The following is a 23,203-nucleotide window of genomic DNA, read 5'->3' as shown; positions in this document are numbered from 1 at the left end:
TTGTTTACTTCCAGGCCTATGTACAGATGGCCACGGAAGGCTATTCCTCTTCCAAAGTGAGGGTCATATCCTATCTCTCTCCTTAGCTTCGGCTAATAGCTTCTGTTTGCTTGTTTATTCACTCAGTATTTCTTTTTTCCTCTTTTTTTAAAACACTGGATACCCTTTTCATTTGTTCCAGGTACTGTTCTTTTTTTTTTGTTGTTGTTGCCGCACTGTGTGGCACATGGGATCTTAGTTACCCAACCAGGGATCAAACCTGTTCCCCCTGCAGTGGAAGTGGGGAGTCTTCACCACTGGATCAGCAGGGAAGTCCCTTCACTCAGTATTTCAACAAACACTGTCTCTCAGGAAGGAAGAAGACTTGAACTTCTAGTTTACTTTTTAGTGAGCAAGTACAGAGTTATGCCTGCAAGACCCCTAGAACTGTCTCCCTAGCTGTCAGGAGAATCTGAAATGCAACCTCCAAGGTCAGATCCCTCCAGTGCATCCCCACACAATCTCCCCTGGACACCTGTCTCAAGCACAGCCACTCTGTAGGAAACTGAAGACAGACACTAATCATCTGGCACGTTAGATCTCACATGCACTGTCAGTTAACCTTGAAGAGACAATATACAAAATTGTGAAAATGAAACAGGCTCAGGAGACAGAAAAGACAGTTACTCTTTCTCCCAGGAAATGAGATTTAATGGCTTTGGGAACCCAATGCTTAATTTCCCCTATGATTTTAGTTACATTTTGAGAATTAGCCTTTTCCTTCTCCCCTGCATATGTTAAAGACAATAAGAAGTGACAAGTGTGGGGGCAGTGAGTCTGATGGTTCTTTCCTACCCCTAACAAAGACCCATTTCCTTCAAGGCTATGCTATAATTTCTGGGAACTTTGTAAAAAATTTTGAGCACTTACTCCATGCCGGGCACTTCCAGTTCTGTGGCTGCGTGAAAATCAGCCAGCCAGGTTTAAAGATAGACACTGCTTCAACATAGTTTTGGAAGTTTTAGCCACAGCAATCAGAGAAGAAAAAGAAATAAAAGGAATCCAGATTGGAAAAGAAGAAGTAAAACTCACACTGTTTGCAGATGACATGATCCTCTACATAGAAAACCCTAAAGCCTCCACCAGAAAATTACTAGAGCTAATCAATGAATATAGTAAAGTTTCAGGATATAAAATTAACACACAGAAATCCCTTGCATTCCCAAACACTAACAATGAGAAAACAGAAAGAGAAATTAAGGAAATAATTCCATTCACCATTGCAACAAAAAGAATAAAATACTTATGAATAAATATACCTAAAGAAACAAAAGACCTATATACAGAAAACTATAAAACACTGATGAAAGAAATCAAAGAGGACACAAATAGATGGAGAAATATACCATGTTCATGGATTAGAAGAATCAATATAGTGAAAATGAGTATACTACCCAAAGCAATCTATAGATTCAATGCAATCCCTATCAAGCTACCAACAGTATTTTTCAGAGAATTAGAACAAATAATTTCACAATTTGTATGGAAATATAAAAAACCCTGAATAGCCAAAGCAATCTTGAGAAAGAAGAATGGACCTGGAGGAATCAACTTGCCTGACTTCAGGCTATACTACAAAGCAACAGTCATCAAGACAGTACGGTACAGCACAAAGACAGAAACATAGATCAATGGAACAAAATAGGAAGCCCAGAGATAAATCCACACACCTATACCACTTTATCTTTGACAAAGAAGGCAAGAATATACAGTGGAGAAAAGACAATCTCTTTAACAAGTGATGCTGGGAAAACTGGTCAACCACTTGTAAAAGAATGAAACTAGAACACTTTCTAACACCATACACAAAAATAAACTTGAAATGGATTAAAGATCTAAATGTAAGACCAGAAACTATAAAACTCCTAGGGGAAAACATAGGCAGAACACTCGCTGACATAAATCATAGCAGAATCCTCTATGACCCACCTCCCAGAGTTATGGAAATAGAAGCAAAAATAAACTAATGGGACCTAATTAAACTTAAAAGCTTTTGCACAATGAAGGAAACTATAAGCAAGGTGAAAACACAGCCTTCAGAATGGGAGAAAATAATAGCAAACGAAGCAACTGACAGTTAATCTCAAGAATATACAAGCAACTCCTGCAGCTCAATTCCAGAAATATAAGCGACCCAATCAAAAAATGGGCCAAAGAACTAAACAGACATTTCTCCAAAGAAGACATACAGATGGCTAACAAACACATGAAAAGATGCTCAACATCACTCATTATCAGAGAAATGCAAATCAAAACTGCAATGAGGTACCATTTCATACCGGTCAGAATGGCTGCTATCAAAAAGTCTACAAACAATAAATGCTGGAGAGGGTGCAGAGAAAAAGGAACCCTTTTACACTGTTGGTGGGAATACAAACTAGTACAGCCATTATGGAGAACAGTGTGGAGATTCCTTAAAGAACTGGAAATAGAACTGCCATACAACCCAGCAATCCCACTGCTGGGCATACACACCGCGGAAACCAGAACTGAAAGAGACATGTGTACCCCAATGTTCATCGCAGCACTGTTTACAATAGCTAGGACATGGAAGCAACCTAGATGTCCATCGGCAGATGAATGGATAAGAAAGCTGTGGTCCATTTACACAATGGAATATCACTCAGCTATTGAAAAGAATGCATTTGAATCAGTTCTAATGAGGTGGATGAAACTGGAGCCTATTATACAGAGTGAAGTAAGTTGGAAAGAAAAACACCAATACAGTATATTAACACATATATATGGAATTTAGAAAGATGGTAACGAATGACCCTATATGCGAGACAGCAAAAGAGACACAGATGTAAAGAACAGACTTTTGGACTCTGTGGGAGAAGGCGAGGGTGGGATGATCTGAGAGAACAGCACTGAAACATGTATATTACCATGTGAAACAGATCACCAGTCCAGATTCTATGCACGAGACAGGGTGCTCAGGGCTGGTGCACTGGGATGACTCTGAGGGATGGGATGGGGAGGGAGGTGAGAGGGAGGGTCAGGATGGAGAACACACGTACAGCCATGGCTGATTCATGTGAATGTATGGCAAAAACCACCACAATATTGTAAAGTACTTAGCCTCCAATTAAAATAAAAATTAACAAAAAAAGAAACTATGTAAGGCTGTATGCTACACCAACCATAACAGAATGACAAATGTTCTTTCTTAAATACTTCAATTAAAGATTCCACATTGTCCATTAAAAGAAAAATAAAGATAGACACTGCTTCTACTGTCTACAGGAGCTCAGAAAAGGACCTGTCTTTGAAGACCCTGCCAGGAAATTAAAGAAAGATTCTCCAGAGTTGTGTTTTCTTTTTCCTTCTTCTTCTTTTTAAAAATCTTTTACCTCCAACCTGCTGACCCTCTGTCCCATCACAACACTCATAAGAAAGGGTGGGGTAGAGGAGCTGTGTGTTTTGTTAGTCTTTCTGTAACCCCAGTGGCCAAAAACCTTCTTGGAGATAGGTTCATGGTTAAAAAGGATGCTTCCTTGCCTCAGGTCACAGCCAGAAAAAGACTGGGCCAAAGTCAATTTAAACTTTCTAATTCATTTTCTCAAGTGTAAATTTTTTATTTTCTCAAGTGTGTATTTCTTCTGCTCCAGACTTCCATCTTCCTTTCTATTCCTAAGAATGTTAAGAGATGGGGCTTCCTTGGTGGCTAAATGGTAAAGAATCTGCCTACCAATGCAGGAGACATAGATTCAATCCCTGGTCTGGAAAAATCCCACATACCATGGAACAACTAAGCCTGTGCACCACAACTACTGAGCCTGTGCTCTAGAACCCCGGGAACCACACACTGCAGCTACTGAAAGCCTTGTGCTCTAGAGCCATGTGCCGCAACAAGAGCAATGAAAAGCCTGCGCACCACAAGGAAGAGCACCCCTGACTCGCCACAACTAGAGAAAAGCCCACGAAGCAAGGAAGACCCAGAACAGCCAAAAATAAATAAATAAAAGAATGTTAAGAGCTAAGTTTAGGTGGGTTTCTGTTACTAAGACAAACAGGATGTACAACTTGACATCAGATTGAAGGAAAAAAACCCCAACACTAACACTTGCTGTTTTGCTCAACAGCAGTAATAGAAAACTTGCACTTGTAACATGAAAGATAACACAGCCTTATCCATCTAAACCACCAGCAAACACTGTTAAGTGAACACTACTGAAAGGGGAAGCCCCAAGGTATAACAAAAAGAGCATTGAATTTGTGATGAAGAATGTTGGCCCTGAGCACTGTGTGTTTACTACCTAGGTGATCTTCAGCAAATTTTAAATTCTTGTGCCTCTGCTTCTTCATCTGTAAAATGGAGAGAATTATGTTGGCCCTTCCCTCCTTCACAAGATGGGTGTAACAATAGCAACAAAAGGGGCTCCCTTGTGAAAGTAGGTTGGACACTATGGAGCACTGCAGGAGGTAGAATGAATTACACTGTCTTCACTGAAGAGAAAAAACCAAATCCAACAGCTGGTTTATGCCTCCACCGGAACATAACAATCCTCGGGAGGAGAGTAAACAAAGAGTGCCCACAGCTACACATGGAGAAGAGGTGACAGAAGTGATGACAGTCATCTTTTACCTCCATGAATATCCAAGGAGGTATGTCCATACTTTGGCCACCTGATGTGAACAGCCAACTCATTGGAAAATACCCTGATGCTGGAAAAGACTGAAAGCAAAAGGAGTAGAGGGCAGCAGAGGATGAGATGGTTAGACAGTATCATCAACTCAATGGACATGAACTTGAGCAAACTCCTGGAGATAGTGGAGGACAGGGAAACCTGGCGTGCTGCAGTTCATGAGGCCGCAAACAGCTGGACATAACTTAGTGACTGAACAACAATAACATGTCCAAGGTGCTATCACTCATTCTCCACTATATCCTAACCATTCCTAGGAGGACTGTATTCTGACCACACCCAGTACGGACATGATTCTATCAACTGCTGCTAGCCTCTCTGCCTCCAGTGAATTCCAGGATATTGGAGTTCCAGTCCAGTATCCTGACTGCCTAGCAGACATTTCCACTTGAATACCCACAAGCTCAGTTCATCTATGCCAAACAAATTATCTCCCCTACCCACATTCTTTTCCTGACTCCTCATTTCTGTCAGCAGCATCTTCTTAATCGCCCGAGCTCAAATCCTTGGTGCTACTGACTCCACCCCACCCCTTCACTGTTAAGTCTTCAACACGGAAACCTCTTGATTCTTTCTTCATTGCATTTCTCAAATTCACTATTCACTTGCCATGTCCATTGTCACCATTCATGCTTAAATTACTGCAACAGCTTCTCTCCCCTTTTTGGAATGTGTGGTAGATACAACAGACAATACTATCTTCCTGAAGTACGGCACTCATGGCATTCCTATAATTAAATTTTCAATATGTCCTTATGGTTCTCATAATAAAGTCTGAATACTTTATACTAACATTTAAGCTGTTGCCAGAGTTGCTCAGGCACAAGTCTAATATTATTCTACTTTAAACCTCTCCATGAACTGGGGAAAATATTTACAATATGTATGAGAAAAAGTTAATATCCTTAATATAGAATGAGCTTTTACAAAAGCACTAAAAAAGACAACAAAGTAAAAACAGACATAGGCTACAAATAGGTGACTAATGTAAGAAATAAAAATGACAATTACATTTAATCATAACCAAGTTTTTTTTTTTTTTTTTTACATTTCACTACTTAAATTGGTAAAGGTTGAAAAGAGTCTTGTTAAGGATATAGATAAACTGGCCCCTCATATCTTACTGGTGGGAGTATATAATGGGACCAACATTTTGGAGGGAAATTTGGCACTATATTTAAAGTATGTATACCCTTTGACTTACTTCTAGGAGTTCATAAAGAAGGTTTCACACAAGTCTATTTATAGAGAGATTCTGTGGCACTATTTGTAGAGAGGAAAAAGAATCCAAACATCCACTAACAGATAACTGGTCAAGTAAATTATAATACATCCATACAATCCTATGCAGCAAGTAAAAGGAATGAGGTAGAACTGTGTATTCTTACAAGGGGAGATATCCAAGATACATTAAAAAAGAAAAAAAGCAAGTTTCAGGAAGCCGTGTACAAATTTGTTTTGTTTTGTTTTTAGGAGAAAGAGTTAGTTGTACAGCTGGGACTGCATATGCAGAGAAAATCCTGGAGGAATATTCATACTCTTAAGTTGTCTTTCAGAGGTCAAATTACAAAAGAAATCTATTTCCTTCTAAAAAATATATTATGTGAATTATAACAATAATGTTCTTGGCCCTACTACCAGCTAGTCGTGTGACTCCTTAACAAGTTCCTTAACCCACTACTCCTCAGTTCTATGACCTAATCTCTGGAACCTGTGAACATAGGAAGGGGAACTAGATTGCTAATCAGCTGATCTTAATATAAAATTAACCTGGATTATCTGAGCAGGCCCAGTGTAATCACAACGGTCCTTAAAAGTCGAAGAGAGGGACAAGAAATGTCAGAGTGATAAACTGACTTGACGGACTTTTGTTGGCTCCAAAGATGGAAGAAGGGGACCATGAGCCCAGGAATGTGCATGGCCTCCAGAAGCCAGAAAAGGTAAGAAAATGATTCTTCCCTAGAGTCTCTAGAAAGGAATGCAGTCCTGCCAACAACTTGATTTTAGTCCAATGCAACCTATTCTGGATCTCTGACCTCCAGAATTATAAAATAATACATTTCTGTTGTTTTAAGCCATTAAAAAAATTAATAATGTTTATGTATTTTTCAATTAGAAAAAAATATTAAAAAAACAAACCTTTTAACAGTTCTCCAACAAAATGAAGTTCAGATGCCTCAGCATGGCCTATAGAGCTCTTCCTGATTTACCCTATCTCCAATCTCATTTTCCCACAGTCCCCTGCTCTCCTCCATCCATCCTCTCTCTACCCCTGCTCCCCTCCAGGTCTAACATCCATCTACTGTCCTTACAGCAAGCTCTGATGTTTAGTGAGTGCCCCCACGCCTTTATTCACTTTATCCTGTCTAAGAATGCATTTCTTCTTGTAGTCCTCCAGTTGGAGTGCCCTCTTCCATGAGGTTTTTCCTGACCTCCTTCCTTGTCCTACATCACTACAAAAAGTAGACTCCCTTCAGTGAGATGCAATTCTTTTACATGCCTGGCTCTCTTCTGGACTGCCCTTCCTGGACAGAAAGCATTTCTTCCCCAGGTCTTATCCCACAATTATAACAGTAGGTATACCACTTAATTAGTGACCTATATAATCTCTCCATGGTCTTTCTAACCTTATTTCCCACTGCTCTATAATATGACCCTTTTGGTCTACTGGTGACTACTCAAACCTGCATAAAAACTCTAAGCCTCCTTTCTTCCCAGCCTGAAATCCTATCCTACCTCTTTCTTGATTGGTATCCATCTCATGTCCTACTTCCCTTTAAGAAATCTTTCTTGACCGCCTTCCATGAACTTCTATGGCATAGATCTTTATATCCTCCACGACTCCTACTGTAATACTGGATACATAAAAAGTATGCAGTGAAAACTGCCTTAAGTGTGAAAACAAGTGTACGAAAAAAGTCTGCACATGAAAAAAATGGACTGAACATAAATTTATCAAAATGTAAACAGAGGTTTTGTTTGGGTTGTGGGACATTTTCCTTAAGGAGAAGATTTAAAATTGTTATAGAAGTACTTAAAAACCTGTACACCCATTTAATAAATTACTCTTTATGTGGGCAAACGTCAAGGATGCCACCACCAAAACAGACACATACAAAACAGGAGGCAGTTTATTTAGTAAAAGGAGCTCCTGAGGTTAACACAGCTAAAGGTTAAAAATGAGTTTGCCACTCTCTAGCTGTCTAACCTTGAGCAGTCTTAATTTTTGTGTCTTAAGTGTCTACACATATAGAATCTTGGGATCATTGTGAAAATAAAAATAATCCATGTGACCTGCTTAGACAAATATGTATTTGGCTTATAGAAAATGCAATGGCTGTTAAAATCCCTGTACTTGCATATATAAAACAAACAACAAGGTCTTACTGTATAGTACAGGAATCTATTCAGTGTCTTGTGATAAACTATAATGGAAAAGAATAACTTTTAAACAATTTCTGTATTGCTAACAATAAAGCTGATGTTCAAAAGTAAATGACAGTCACTGCATTTGGGTGACATTATCTTAGTCACTGGAACTTGTCAAACATCTCAGGACACATCTGTGCTGCGTGCTATTCATACAGCACTAAACTTAGCCCCAAGTTTAATTATACACATCTCTGAACACAATCTCAAAGTCTATCTAATACAAACTACATTTCCAACCCAAAAAGGGTCAGTTCTGTTTCTCTAAATGTCTGGGCTCATATTCTATTAATAAAATAGGTTTTTCAGGTCAAAGACTTCCCAGAAACCTAAATGAAAGAATGGAGATGGGGAATTTGAAGATTTGCAGTTATGTCTTGGCTTTATTACAGATTCAAATGGCTGTCTTTCATTAGTCAAATTTTGAGACAGTTTTTCCCTCAAATATAAAATGAGAACTGTTTACTTTCTTATTTCCAGGTTAGTGTAAGAAACATGCACAACTCACAGGTCTGAGGGAAGAGTTTATGTAAAGTCAGATATTCGTATCTAGTACTACTGGACTGCCTTTCTCAGGTCATGATAAATCATAAAATGTCTATCTTATTTTCTTCCTTTCATATCTGCTTTTCCTCTTTACTCCCATTATATGTAGGTTAGTTCCTAATCAGTTAAATCAAGTTGAGTGTAAAGAAAGTTATCAAAACAGCACCATTACATAGAAAAGTACTGTTAAGTGCAAGTAATGGTTAAGTTTGTGTGTCAGTTTGACTGGAACATGGGTTTACCCAGATATTTGTTTAACCATTATTCTGGGTGTTTCTGTGAGGGTGTTTTGGGATGAGATTAACACTTACATTGGTAGATGCCATAAGGCAGATTGATTTCTCTAATATAGGTAGGCCTCATCCAGTTAGTTGAAGATCTGAACAGAACAAAAGGCTGACTCCCCATCCTGAGTAGCAGAGAATTCTCCTGTCGGACAGCCTCTGAACAGGAAAATCAGCTCTTCCAGTCTGCCAGTCTGGGGACTTGAACTGGGGCATCAGCTCCACAGGTTTCAGGCTTGCCAGCCTCCATAATCACACGAGACACATTTTTATAATATATCCCTTTACATATATACACACACATATTCATATATATACATACCTACATATCTGTATCTTATTAGTTCTATTTCCCTGGAGAAACCTAAAGAAGAGCAATACCATTATTATACTAAAACTCTGCAGATAAAACTGAACAAAATTCAGATTATGCTCGAAAGCCAAGGAGAAGGCAGGGTTTTTCTAACAACAACAAAGATCATGCGTAGATATATTCTCAAGTCAAAAATACATGTAGAATTCTTTCCAATGCACATTTTCGAGTGGCTTTCTACCTATTCTACTTTGCAGCATGGGGGGTATCTGCCTTTAATAAATGAGCCATGTACACAGCTGGGGCCTCTTCCTATACATAGTGAAGGGGGTGAAGGAGAAAAGGGCACTGAAGTTTATTTCCTTGAGCAATCTAATCACTGGATTGTACAGAATATCTATCATGGAAATTTTTACATCTGCTAACCTTGGCCACTGCCTACAAAAGGATAAAAGGCAGGAAGAGCCTTCTGTTAGATGGGACAGTGTTCTGGGGACAGAATACAGACCAGCTAAGGAAAAGAGTTAAATCTGGAGATAAGGGGGGAAATGAGGAACCCAAATAGTCCTCAGCTATTGTTAAATGAGTTAGAGAAATCATCTTAGAGCAACTCCGGCTCATTATAGCACAGAAGAGCAAACCATCACTTACTGTTGAGGGGCCTTTCGTGACCTGTGGTTCCTTTCCCAGCTTGTTTGATCACTCAGCTATTCTGTTCAAAGTAGCAAGCCAAGGCAGTCACAATTCCACAGCTCTGTTCTCAGCCCTTCCTTGCATCTCTTAGAACACTCTGCAGGGAATGCCTATGTTTTCTTCTTGGCCACAGACTAGCTGGATAGGTGGAGGGGCATCTTGTCTCAAATATGGAAATTTCTCTAGGGAAGGGCTACAATGATATCCATGTTCCAAACAGTTTTACCCGAGAAGTAGCATCCAAATGATAAGATCTAATTATTTTTAATATAATCACATTTCTAATCATGTAAATATTTTTTTATTCTTATCTTAATTACTTTCTCTTTTCTTTACAGATAGGGGTATGGAGAGGAATTATATTTCACTTTCTTCTTTAATTGGTTTAAGGGCCATAATGTTCACCAGTTGGGAGAGAAAATCCAGAAGGGCTGGCAGGCCAGCCTCTAGCAATGCTTGAAAAGGCAGAAATATCCTGAGTCAGCCAGTGGGAAAAGAAAACATTCAATTTTTTAAAAAATGGTCACATTTCCAAGCAGTATTTGAGAAGTTACATCAGGTACTGAATTGGAACAAGGCAACTGGTGCTAGTAAATTAACATATAACAGAGTAACATTTACCTTCATTTTAAAGAAGGTATTTTAAAAAGTCTCCATTTCTATAATACTCTTATCAGTATAAAATAACACTTTAACAAACTCATATTGAAGGTCAATAACTACCATGAATACAACACTTATTTCCCATTTATTTGTGATTTTGCAGGGGTTCAAATCATTGAATAAAAATCAATTTTCTTTTTACAGAGAACTTGTTCTTCCACTATTATTTTCAGAATCACTGTAATAAAAACTCTACCTGGAATGGGTAATACAAAAGAGAACTTGAAGGTCTAAAAAGACTGTGTAAAATTTATAACAATTGGCATTAAAAACAAACCACCAAAGGCTCTGGTATCTGGCTTCTGATCTCTTAGGAGGGTGGTTTTCAGTCTTCACGCATACGTGCTAAGTCACTTCAGTCATGTCAGACTCTGTGCAACGCTATGGACTGTAGCCCATTAGGCTCCTCTATCCATGAGATTCTCTAGGCAAGAATACTGGAGTGGGTTGCCATTTTCTCCTCTAGGGGTTCTTCCTGACCCAGGGATCCAGCCCTCATCTCTTATGTCTAGTGCACTGGCAGGCGGGTTCTTTACCTCTAGTGCCACCTGGGAAGCCCCAGTCTGGTATGTGTCAAAATCACCTAGAGAACTAACGGAGCCTACAGAAGCCCAGGAACATTTCAGTGGGAAGGCCTGGATCTCTGCATTTTTACCACATTCTCCAGCTGTGGTTTCCAAACTGGCCTGATCAGAATTGCCTGGGAAGCTTTGAAAACAACAACCAACAATGAATCCCCAGGTTTCACTCCTGGACATTGTGATTTAGTAGGTTAGATTGGGAAACACAAATCTTAAAACATTTTAAAATCTTTAAACAAACTTTCCAGGTGGTTTTGATCAGATGTGGGAACCACAGATTTAGAACACTTATTTAGCTGTGTGTCTCTCACAGAGCTCTAAGTCTGAGCTCACTAAGACTATTCATAACTCTAGGTAGGTTATAAATCACCATCCTGTGAGAATTTAACAAATTAAACTGTCTAGAAGTGATTGGATACTAAAAACTCTACCCAATTTAGCACTTAAATTACCTAATGATTTTCTATCTACTTTCTACCCCCAGGCAAAGGTCTATACATAATATTTATTTCCTATGACTGTTAAGTGCTGGCCACAAAAGTGCTCATAAGCAAGTTGTCCCACAGGATTTTGTTCTGTTAACCTCTCCCTCTTCTTCCACTCAGACTACCAGAGCTTTGAGGAACAGACCTATTTTAGGGCACCATGGCCAACTGATGTCACTTGCAGCATTATGCAGCAAGGCATCAACCCAGAAACCTGCAAACCCGGTCCCCAGCCCACTGGGAGAAAGACACTAGAAAACACTAATGTGAGAATTGATTTCTTTTGAGAAAGAAATGCTCTCACCAAAGAGTTCATTTAAAAGCTTGGCTATTCTTCAAGCCAAGACAAGAGAAAGCTAATACAACTTTAGAATCTTAAAAAAATACAGTGACTTTTAGTTTAGGGCCTTCAGTAGCCCTAAACACATATTATCTGGCCCCACTCCTCCTGCATTTCAGAATCAGATGTTTAATTCAAAGGCAGAACGGAAAGAATCTGAGAGCAATGGCCAACAAGGAATTTAGGAAATGAGCTTTGATCTCACTTTCCTTGCAACTGAAGTCCTATCAGACTGGGATAGCAATATAAATTGAACGGAAAAATACACTCAAAAGCAGGTGAGAATTATGCTTCTTGAAACACAGATGCTAATTTCTAATCCTTGCCACAAAATCAATCCCAGATCACAAACTGAAGGATGAGATGATCTTGTTTGGACAGAAGAGACTGGTCTCTCTAAGCCAGCAGCAAGCAAGAGGCAGAAATGCCCATGGGTCCCATGTGTCTTTTCTTAGTGATGATGGTTCTCCTTACCAGACAGTCACCAGCAGACAGGTCAAATGTACTTAGTACAACTGTTGGATGGGCAACCAAAGGGAAGAGAAAGACTTCCTGGAGCTGGGAGGGAAAACAAGCCAAATGCTACTAGCAGCAGGCCCAGCTGGAGGAGGGCTTGGTTTGCAGGTTGATGTAGTTCCCCTGGGTGGACAAAGACATATCTTCTCTGGAATTGCTCATCATCTTTTCAATGAGGACTCTAAAAATCAAATAAAAAATAAGCCTCAGAAACTGAATGGTGAAATGGCAGATATTGTCTGCTTTGTCACCAGATGGCATTCAGTAAAGCCACAAGGTTTAAATGCCTCACTGTCCCCAATTATCTCAGGAGAGAATACAGCATCCCTGGCCTTCAGAAGTTGGCATTCCATTGGCTCAGTCTGTTCTTATTTGCTCAGAAACAAGAAGGTCCAAGTTGCTGCAGTGAAAGATGGGTAAATCTGTATGCTTATCCCTAGAACAGCATAAGCTACTCACCTCATGGCCTCATTAATATTTTTGTTCTCCTTGACTGAGGTTTCTGTCCAACCTGTGAAACCATTCTCTTTACTGAACCGGTCAACCTGGTCTCGGCTCACTGCCCAAGGGGATAGATCACACTGGCAAAGAAAATAAATTAAAGGCACCACCATAAACTTCCTGGGAATAGGAACATTGCTCAGATACACATGGATTTAAAATAGTTCCCCCAATGGCTAGAACAGAAGCATCAGAAATCTACAGTCAATGTTCTTCTCAAAGAAAGTTTCAACATCTCTTGAAGAGAGGTAGAGAAGATTTTGCCAGCTTGAGAAGGGCAAGTGGAAACCTAGAATCAGAGTGCATTTTAGATTCACTTACTCTCTGACCACAGACTGAAGCCAGGGGCTGTTTTCCAAGCTGACCCACATACCTTGTTGGCTAAGAGCAGGCAGGGCACCGGCTCTCCATTGGGCAGTGTGAGCTTGCTGTCCAGGTCTTGTTTCCATTTCTGGCTGTTACTGAAGGTAGTGGCATTGGTAACATCAAACATAATAACACAGGCTGAGGCATCCCGATAGTAAAGTCGGGTCATAGAGGTGAAGCGCTCCTGCCCTGGGAAGTAATACAGTTCTTGAGAAGGTGATCCTTAGAACCAGCTTGGGGACCCTCTCTGACACCCTGCCCTTTCCATCTTCATTTAAGGAAAGAGGGCAGTATGAGGAGCGGGTGAGTCCAGATTCTGTACCCAGATCATCCACTTCCAAATTCCTGCTCTGTCATTTACCATCTATGTGACTTTGGATAAGTCAAGGTTTCAGTGCTTCAGATTGCTCATCTGTAAAGTGGGGGGAAAGCAGTGGTTTTTTATTACAGGCTAGTTGTAAAGATTAATGACTCAGTGAATCTAAAACGTTTAGAAAAATGATTAGCAAATAATAAATAAGGGTTGTTGTTCAGCCGCTCAGTCATGTTCAACTCTTTGTGATTCCATGGACTGCATTATGCCAGGATTCCCTGTCCTTCACTATCTCTCGGAGTCTGCTCAAACTCATGTCCATTGACTCTATGATGCCATCCAACCATCTCATCCTCTGTCGTTCCCTTCACCTTCTGATTTCAATCTTTCCCAGCATCAGGGTCTTTTCCAATCAGTCCACTCTTTGCATCAGATGGCCAGAAGTACTGGAGCTTCAGCTTCAGCATCAGTCCTTCCAATGAATATTTAGGGTTGATTTCCTTTATGATTGACTGGTTTGATCTCCTTGCAGTCCAAGGGACTCTCAAGAGTCTTCTCCAGCACCACAATTTGAAAGCATCAATTCTTTAGCACTCAGCCTTCTTTATGGCCCAACTCTCACATCCACACATGACTATTGGAAAAACCATAGCTCTGACTAGACAGACCTTTGTCAGCAAAGTGATGTCTCTGCTTTTTAATACACTGTCTAGCTATTATTATTGTCTTCTCTTCACTTGTTTCTCACCAAGGTTAGCTGGAAACCTTAGAAAGAGCACCCTCTGCCTGCTGTGGGAGCATCTGCCTATGGTCTTCATAGTTCACTACCTCACCACCCCTCCACCCACACAGAGACGGCTCTATATTTATTCAGGGTAAAACATTTACAGAACACATCTACAAAATCTCTACATCTATTCAGCTTACATACCCTCAGAGCAGTCTGATCATTCCAGCTTCAGAAAAAAAAGTTTGGTTCTACTTTTTCTCTGAAAGCTTGTTGGTTAAACCAAAATCTCTCCCCTTATTCTTGTCCCGTTTTCCCATCCTACCTGCAATATCCCACAGCTGGAGGCGCACCATCTCTGAGTCAGACCACTGGAGAACCTTCAGAGCAAAATCCACTGAAAATATAAGTATAATATACTTGAATAAAGTTTACCTTTAAAAAGTCCACAAAGTCATATCAAACATGCAGATACAACCCTAGGGACACACAACTCCAATCAAATTCATTCATTCATTGTTTGTTTATTTGGTTATTTTAAGCCCTCAATGGACCACACCCATGTACTAAATATGGGACATATAATTCACATGCATCTTCTGAAGGCATCTCTGGCTTTTACTCTCTTGTCAAACCGATTATTTGATCCTACTAATATTACCTTATCTCTTTTCAGACAGTTGGCTCAGGCTGAGAAAACTCAATTGGAGAATATTAGGTGAGAGTAATTACAAAAACAACTCCTTATCTCAGGTTAAACAGTTTTTGGAAGATTTAGGGGGCTTTCTCAGGGAAGGGATGATGAGGTAGAAGACAGAAATGAGGTAAGTGTGTTGGCCTTTGCATTTTCCACTCACTGTTGGTTTCTAATCCAATTGTATTATGAGAAAATCACACCCTTGGGGGAATTCTACATCCTTCATAAGGCTGTAGGAATTATCCTGGGCAGGAATGAGATAAAGTGAAAAGGTCTCAGAGGATTCACCCCATGGGTGATGCTTAAGAGCTGTGCTGGAAGCTCCTGCCACATCTGTAGATGCTGAGACTCCATGAGTTAAGGCCAAGGGGGAAGAGCTTTTGACAAAGACAGAAACAGGATAATTTCTGATGTTTGGAAATATATTTCTTCACATCTATGACAGAAATGAAAGCTAGGGGAAATTTAGAATAAACACTGAAAAAAATAGCCAGTCAATTATATTCTTTACTATAGGAAAACTAGAGCAATTGTTAAAAAATTAGTGGGATACTTTTAAACCAAATCCATGAATCAGAGGCCCTCATGTTACTTATTTGTTTGTTTGAAACTTAAAACCCTTCATTTTGATGGATGCTCTTAAGGAAAATGTCTTAATTGCATGTTAATTTTTTAAAATTCCATAATGAACACTAGTGTACATTTTCAAAATTTGTATTACAAAAGTTCTTTTAATGGAGATAAATAAATGTTTGTTACTTTTCCTCTTCACCAGCTCTCCCCAGCTAAATTTTTAATTAAAAGGCATTCTCCTACTTCTTGAAAGATAGTTGAGTCCAAAGGCCATACCTGGAAAGAAGTGAATTAACCCCTGGTGTGTCCCCTTTGTCCTTTGCCTCCCTAGTTTGAGAGAAAAAGGGGTGGGAAAATAGAAAAGTGGTATATTTTACACTAGGAATAGGTTGTCTTTAAACAATCAATGGACAAAAGCCACACAGCTCATCAGCATCTGACAGTGTCCAAGGGCTCTCCTCGGCAGGCATCTCCATAACAAAGCCAGGCTCCCTGAGGCCAGGTTAAACACCCTTCTGTTCCTTCAACAGCTGTCTGTAACTCTCGTGAAAGGGAGAACAGCAGCCCAGATGGTACCTAACCAGGTTCTCCAGAAGGTCTCAGTGGAGTCCGCTTGTCGCAGAGATTTGCCGGTGAACGGTAGGAAGTCTGGAGGCTTGAGTTCACAGTTCCCCAGCGAAACGCAGCAACTGCTCATTTTCTCACCCACCCTTCCCCATTTCCTACCGTCACACCTTTGCCTTTCCCAGACGGTCAGCTCTGACTGGGAAAATTTAACTGGAAAACCCCCCTGAGAGACATGCACATCCAACACCAGGGTCTCAGACAGCTCCTTCCTGGCCCGCGGAAGGACCTAAAGACGGCAAAACCCCCGGCCCCCAGCCCACTCCAGTCCGCGGCTAGTCCCAGGACCCCGGCCGCTCCCCCGACCGCCCCTCGCAGCGTCTCACCTCCCACCGTGGACTTGTAGTGTTTGCTGAAGCTGTCCTGGGAATATCGCTGCACCAGGGACGTCTTGCCCACCGCGGCGTCCCCCACCACCAGCACTTTGAACAGGTGGTCGCGGCTGCTCATGGCTAGCGGGATGGGGGGCTCGCTTATTTTCACCCCTTGGTCTCGAAACCCCCGCTCAAACTGAAGTGTGGCATACCCGCCCCATGGCCCGTTAGGGCGACTCTGAAGAGAAAGCAAAAAAAAATAAAAGGAAACTTTGCGCTCAACTAGACGCGCTTCCTCCCCGCGCTGCCGCAGCCTGGGCGGAGCGCAGGGCGCAGGCTCTGAGCCCCGGGCTGTTACCTTCTTCCCCTGCCCGCCCGGCCGCCGAGAAAAGGGGCGAGGCACCACGAAGCCTTACTCGCCCGGACTTCCCCGGAGCTGCTCCGGCGGGCGACGGAACACGGCCAGCTTATTTCACCTCACGGTGGGGAGGAGATGGGGGCCATCCCCTAACTGCACAGACCGAATTCGGGGGGGAAAGAGAGTCGTACGCCTAGCCTCCCCCGGACCCCGGACCGCCTCAGGTGGCGCGGTCCCCTCGCCTGCCTCCGCGTGTCACGTGCAGCGTCGCTTGGCGCACTACACTTCCCAGCGTACCTTGCGGCGAAGGCTACTTGCCGAGCGCAGCGACTTGCCCGCATGGATTCCTGGGAGTGTAGTTTATACGCTATTTTTTTTTTTTTTTAATACACTTAGTTTCAAACTCCTTCAATGGTTTGGAATTTTATTTTTAAATAATTCTGGAATAGAAAACATCCTTCAGAAAGCGGTTTGTTCGGCATGATCTAACCTTCCTAAATCTGTCTCCACATACATGTGTCATCTTTAATAAAAGTTTCATGGAGCTAAGATTAAAAAATTATTCCATAGATTCCATATATTATTTCCGCTAATAAACGCTCCAGCCTCATCCCTCATGCTTCCAAGTCCATTTCCTATTCTTCCAAATGTATAGATAGACATACCCACCCCAAAGACCTCAAACCAGTCAAATTCAAGGACAGATTAAAAGACCGACTCAGGAAATCCCATGTCGTTAAATGTTAGTTATTAATATTTAATAACTTGCTACTGCAGTAAAGACAGAAAACAACAGACGGTTCCTCATTCTCACTTGCACAATCTTCAGTCACACTACACCGCTCACATCATTTGAGTTGGAAGCTGATTGAAGTACACTGCCAGTCCTCCTCCGTTTGTTTTTGCTGTTGCTCATGAATAATGATTAAACTACAGTTTTGTGAATATTTTTAATTTTTTAGTCTGTAACTTCTGACCTGCCTGCCCTTTAGGTAGGAGTTAAGTGGACATGAGCTTCATGGCAAACAAAATAAGCTCCATTTTCTATGCTTTTCCCAAGAATAGAAGAGAAAGCAACAGGAAGATGGAAAAATCAGCCCTGCTCGGGTCTCTTGACCTTAACCTCGAGGAGAGACCATCAGCATGATTCACAATGTTTGTTAACCAGGTAGGGAAGGTCAAGATAGGCTTCTCATCTTTTTGGAATGTCTCAGTTTCCTTCCCAGTGGTCTTTTCTCAGTTTCCGTTGGCTTTGACATAGTGAACAATTTCTTGAAATTTGCTTCTCATGTGACTTAGTGACACCTTTCTTGTTCAGCCTCCTTCTCTGATGATCACCTTATTTCACCATTTCCTTTCATCCTGTCACTCTTTAAGTATTTCTAAAGGCTTGATTCTTGGTCCCTGAGCTGATCATTCTTTAAACTTTTTACTTTGGTGAATTGCCCTTGGCATCACATTTCTCTTTGTCTAAGTTTTATTTATATCTTCATCTCCAATCAGTTTTGCTCAACTGATATAAAGGTACTTTTAGTTGGCTGTCCTGCCAGAGCTTCCCTTTCACAGCTTCACCTCAAAAACAACTATTTCTGTCACTGGACTCATCATTTCTTCCTTCCACTCAGACCTGAAATTTTTTATTTTACTGTGGTAGGAACACTTAACATGAGACCTACCTTGTAAGTTTTTTTTTTTTAAGTTTTAAATTATGCAGTCACAGCCATATAAAAATACAAATTTTAAGTGTGCAATAGAGGTACAGTGTTGTACAGCAGTTCTCTAGAACTTATTCATCTTGCTTAAATGAATCTTATGCCTATTGATTATTAACTCCCCATTTCTCCCTCCCTCCAGCCCTTAGTCACCACTATTTAGTCCATTCTTTATTTCTATAAATTTAACTGTATAGGTGAAATTGCAGTAGATTTTCTTATTGGATACTTCACTTAGCATAATTAATATCTTTAAGGTTCATCCATGTTGCAATGTATTGCAGAATTTCCTTCTTTTTAATGGCCAAATAATATTACATTGTATGCATATACAACTTTTAATTTTATTTTAAAATTTTTATTGGAGTAAAGATGCTTTACACTGCTCTGTAGATCTCTATTGTGCAGCAAAAGAATCCGTTATGTGTATACATGTATCTCCTCTTTTTTGTAATTCGTGCACATGTAGGTCACTATAAACTCCCTGTGCAGTACAGAAGGTTCTCACTAGTTATCTGTTTTATACATAGTATCAGTAGTGTATATATGTCAATCCCAATCTCCCAGTTCATCCATCTCCCCTTTCCTCCTTGGTATCCACGGATTTGTTTTCTACATCTGTGTCTCTATTACTGCTTCATAAATAAGATCATCTATACCAATTTTTTTAGATTTACATATGTTTTCAGTTCAGTCACTCAGTCATGTTCGACTGTTTGTGACCCCATGAACTGCAGCATGCCACGCCTCCCTGTCCATCACCAACTCTCGGAGTCCACCCAAACCCATGTCCATCAAGTTGATGATGCCATCCAGCCATCTCATCCTCTGTCGTCCCCTTCTCCTCCAGCCTTCAATCCTTCCCAGCATCAGGGTCTTTTCAAATGAGTCAGCTCTTCGCATCAGGTGGCCAAAGTATTGGCACTTCAGCTTCAACATTAGTCCTTCTGTTGAACACCCAGGACTGATTTCCTTTAGGATGGACTGGTTGGATCTCCTTGCAGTCCAAGGGACTCTCAAGAGTCTTCTCCAATTTGTTTTCCTCTGTCTGACTTACTTCACTCTGTATAACAGTCTATAATAAGTCCGTCCACATCTCTAAAAGTGACTCAGTTTCATTCCTTTTTATGGCTGGGTAGTATTCCATTGTGTGTGTATGTACACAAACACACATACACATATATACACACATATGTATTCTTTGGTAATGCCAAAAAATGTTCAAACTACTGCACAGTTGCTGTCATCTCACAGACTAGCAAAGTAATGCTCAAAATTATTCTAGCCAGGCTTCAACAGTACATGAACCATGAACTTTCAGATGTTCAAGCTGGATTTAGAAAAGGCAGAGGAACCAGAGATCAAATTGCCAACATCTGTTGGATCTTTGAAAAAGCAAGAGAGTTCCTGAAAAACATCTACTTCTGCTTTATTGACTATGCCAAAGCCTTTGACTGTGTGGATCACCACAAACTGTGGAAAATTCTTCAAGAGATGGGAATATCAGAGCACCTCACCTGCCTCCTGAGAAATCTGTATGCAGGTCAAGAAGCAACAGTTAGAATTGGACATGGAACAACAGACTGGTTCCAAATTGGTAAAGGAGTATATCAAGGCTGTATATTGTCATCCTGCTTATTTAACTTCTATGCAGAGTACATCATGCAAAATGCTGGGCTGGATGAAGCACAAGCTGGAATCCAGATTGCTGGGAGAAGTATCAGTAACCTCAGATATGCAGATGTCACCACCGTTATGGCAGAAAGTGGAAAAGAACTAAAGAGCCTCTTGATGAAAGTGAAAGAAGAGAGTGAAAAAGTTGGCTTAAAAGTCAGCATTCAAAAAACTAAGATCATGGCATCTGGCCCCATCACTTCATGGCAAATAGTTAAGGAAACAGTGGAAACAGTGATGGACTTTATTTTCTTGGGCTCCAAAATCACTGCAGATGGTGACTGCAGCCATGAAATTAAAAAGATGCTTGCTCCTTGGAAAAAGAGCTATGACCAACCTAGACAGCATATTAAAAAGCAAAGACATTACTTTGCCAACAAAGGTCTGTTGAGTCAAAGCTATGGTATTTCTAGTAGTCACATGTGGATGTTAGAGTTGGACTATAAAGAAAGCTGAGTGCCAGTGAATTGATGCTTTTGAACTGTGGTGTTGGAGAAGATTCTTGAGAGTCCCTTGGACTGCAAGGAGATCCAACCAGTCCATCCTAAAGGATATCAGTCCTTGGTGTTCATTGGAAGGACTGATGTTGAAGCTAAAACTCCAATACTTTGGCCACCTGATGTGAAGAGCTGACTCACTGGAAAAGACCCTGATGCTGGGAAAGATTGAGGGCAGGAGGAGAAGGGGACGACAGAGGATGAGATGGTTGGATGGCATCACCGACTTGATGGACATGAGTTTGAGCAAGCTCCAGGAGTTGGTGATGGACAGGGAAGCCTGGCGTGCTGTAGTCCATGGGGTCACAAAGAGTCAGACATGACTGAGTGACTGAACTGAACTGACATATATATATATGATTACATCTTCCTTATCCATTTTTTGTTGATGGACATTTAGATTGCTTCCATGTCTTGGCTATTGCAAATAGTGCTACAGTGAACACTGGGGTGCATGTCTTTTTGAATTATGGTTTTCTATGGGTATATGCCCAGTAGTGGGATTGCTGGGTCATGTGGTAGTTCTATTTTCAGTTTTTTAAGGAATCTCCAAACTGTCCTCCAGAGTGACTGTATCAATTTACATTCCCACCAACAGTGCAAGAGGGTTCTTTTTTCTCCACACCCTCTCCAGTATCTATTGTTCGTAGATTTTGTGGTGATAGCCATTCTGACCAGTATGAAGTGATATCTCATTGTAGTTTTCATTTGTATTTCTCTAATCATTAGTGATATTGAGCATTTTTTCATGTGCTTGTTGGCCATCTTTATGTTTTCTTTGGAGAAATGGCCATTTTCTGATTGGACTGTTTGTTTGTTTTGCTCTTGAGCTGCGTGAGCTGCTTGTATATTTTGGAGATTGATCTTTTGTCAGTTACTTCATTTGCAAATATTTTATCCCATTCTGAGGGCTGTCTTTTCATCTTGTTTATGGTTTCCCTTGCTGTGCAAAAGCTTTTAAGTTTAATTAGGTCCCATTTGTTTATTTTTGTTTTTATTCTCATTACTCTAGGAGATGTGTCAAGAAAAGATCTTGCTGTAATTTATGTCAAAGAGTGTTCTATGTTTTCCTGTAAGAGTTTTATAGAGTCTGGCCTTACATTTAGATCTTTAATCCATTCTGAGTTTATATTTGTGTTTGGTATTAGGGGGTGTTCTAATTTCATTCATGTAATGTAGCTGTTCAGTTTACCCAGCACCATTTATGAAAGAGGCTGTCTTTACTCCACTGTGTATTCTGGCCTCCTTTGTCATACATCAGGTGACCATAAGTGGGTGTATGTATCTCAGGGTTTCTGTCCTGCTCCACTGATTTATACTTCTGTTTCTATGCCAGTACCGTACTGTCTTGATGACTGTCGCCAGGTAGAATAGCCTTAAATCAGGGAGCCTGCTTTCTCCAGCTCTGTGGTGGTTTTTTTTTTTTTTTCTTAAGATTGCTTTTGTTATTTGGGATCTTTTGTGCTTCCATACAAATTGTAAAATGTTTTGTTCTAGTTCTGTGAAAAATGCTGTTGGTAATTTGATAGGGATTACATTGAATCTGTAGATTGCTTTGGATAATCTTTTTCACAATATTGATCCTTCTAGTCCAAGAACATGGTATATCTCTCCATCTATTTGTGTCATCATTGATTTCTTTCATCAGTGTCATAGTTTTCTTCATACAGGTCTTTTACCTCCTATGTTTTTACCTAGGTTTATTCCTTGGTATTTTATTCTTTTTGTTGCAGTGGTGAATGGGATAGTTTCCTTAATTTCTCTTTCTGATCTTTCATTGTTACTGTATAAGAATACAAGAGATTTTTGTGTATTGACTTTGTATCCTGTGATTTTACTAAATTCATTGATTAGCTCCAATAGTTTTCTGGTGGCATCTTTAGGATTTTCTATGTTTAGTATCATGTCATCTGCAAACAGTGACAATTTTACTTCTTTGCCAATTTGGATTCCTATTATCTCTTTTTCTTCTCTGACTGCCATGCTAGGACTTCTAAGACAATGTTGAATAATACTGGTGAGAGTAGGCACCCTTGTCTTGTTCCTGATCTTAGAGGAAATGATTTCGGTTTTTCACCATTGCATACACAATTTTAAAAAATTCATATTTTGATGGACATATAAGTCGCTTCCTTATCTTGGCTATTGTAAATGGTGCTGCGATGAACATAGGACTACTAAAATCTCTTTGAGATCCTGATTTCAATTCTCTTGGATAAATTTCCAGAAGTGAGATCATGGATCATATGATAGTTCTATTTTTGATTTTTTCAGGAAACTCCATGCTGTTTTCCATAACGGCTGCAGCG

General features: G+C 40.4%; 1 protein-coding gene across 2 annotated transcripts; it reads right to left on the bottom strand.

The window, feature by feature from the left end:
* Positions 1-10,682: 10,682 nt before the first annotated feature.
* On the bottom strand, positions 10,683-17,277 carry RAB29 (RAB29, member RAS oncogene family). 2 transcript variants are annotated; one of them, XM_040262963.1, is made up of 6 exons: positions 17,012-17,274; positions 16,666-16,891; positions 14,771-14,842; positions 13,413-13,594; positions 12,998-13,119; positions 10,683-12,719 (listed from the first exon to the last, which is right to left on the bottom strand). In XM_040262963.1, exons 2-6 carry the CDS (start codon positions 16,787-16,789, stop codon positions 12,608-12,610), a joined length of 612 nt encoding a protein of 203 aa, XP_040118897.1. In that variant the 5' UTR covers positions 16,790-16,891; positions 17,012-17,274; the 3' UTR covers positions 10,683-12,607. The 2 variants fall into 2 exon arrangements, with proteins under 2 accessions (XP_040118897.1, XP_040118896.1); XM_040262962.1 differs by having other exon boundaries at positions 16,666-17,277.
* Positions 17,278-23,203: the final 5,926 nt, after the last annotated feature.

The sequence above is a fragment of the Oryx dammah genome, unplaced genomic scaffold (genome assembly GCF_014754425.2).
Source record: "Oryx dammah isolate SB20612 unplaced genomic scaffold, SCBI_Odam_1.1 HiC_scaffold_21, whole genome shotgun sequence".
In the NCBI taxonomy this organism is placed as follows: Eukaryota; Metazoa; Chordata; class Mammalia; order Artiodactyla; family Bovidae; genus Oryx; species Oryx dammah.
This window is presented reverse-complemented; position numbering and strand designations above follow the sequence as displayed.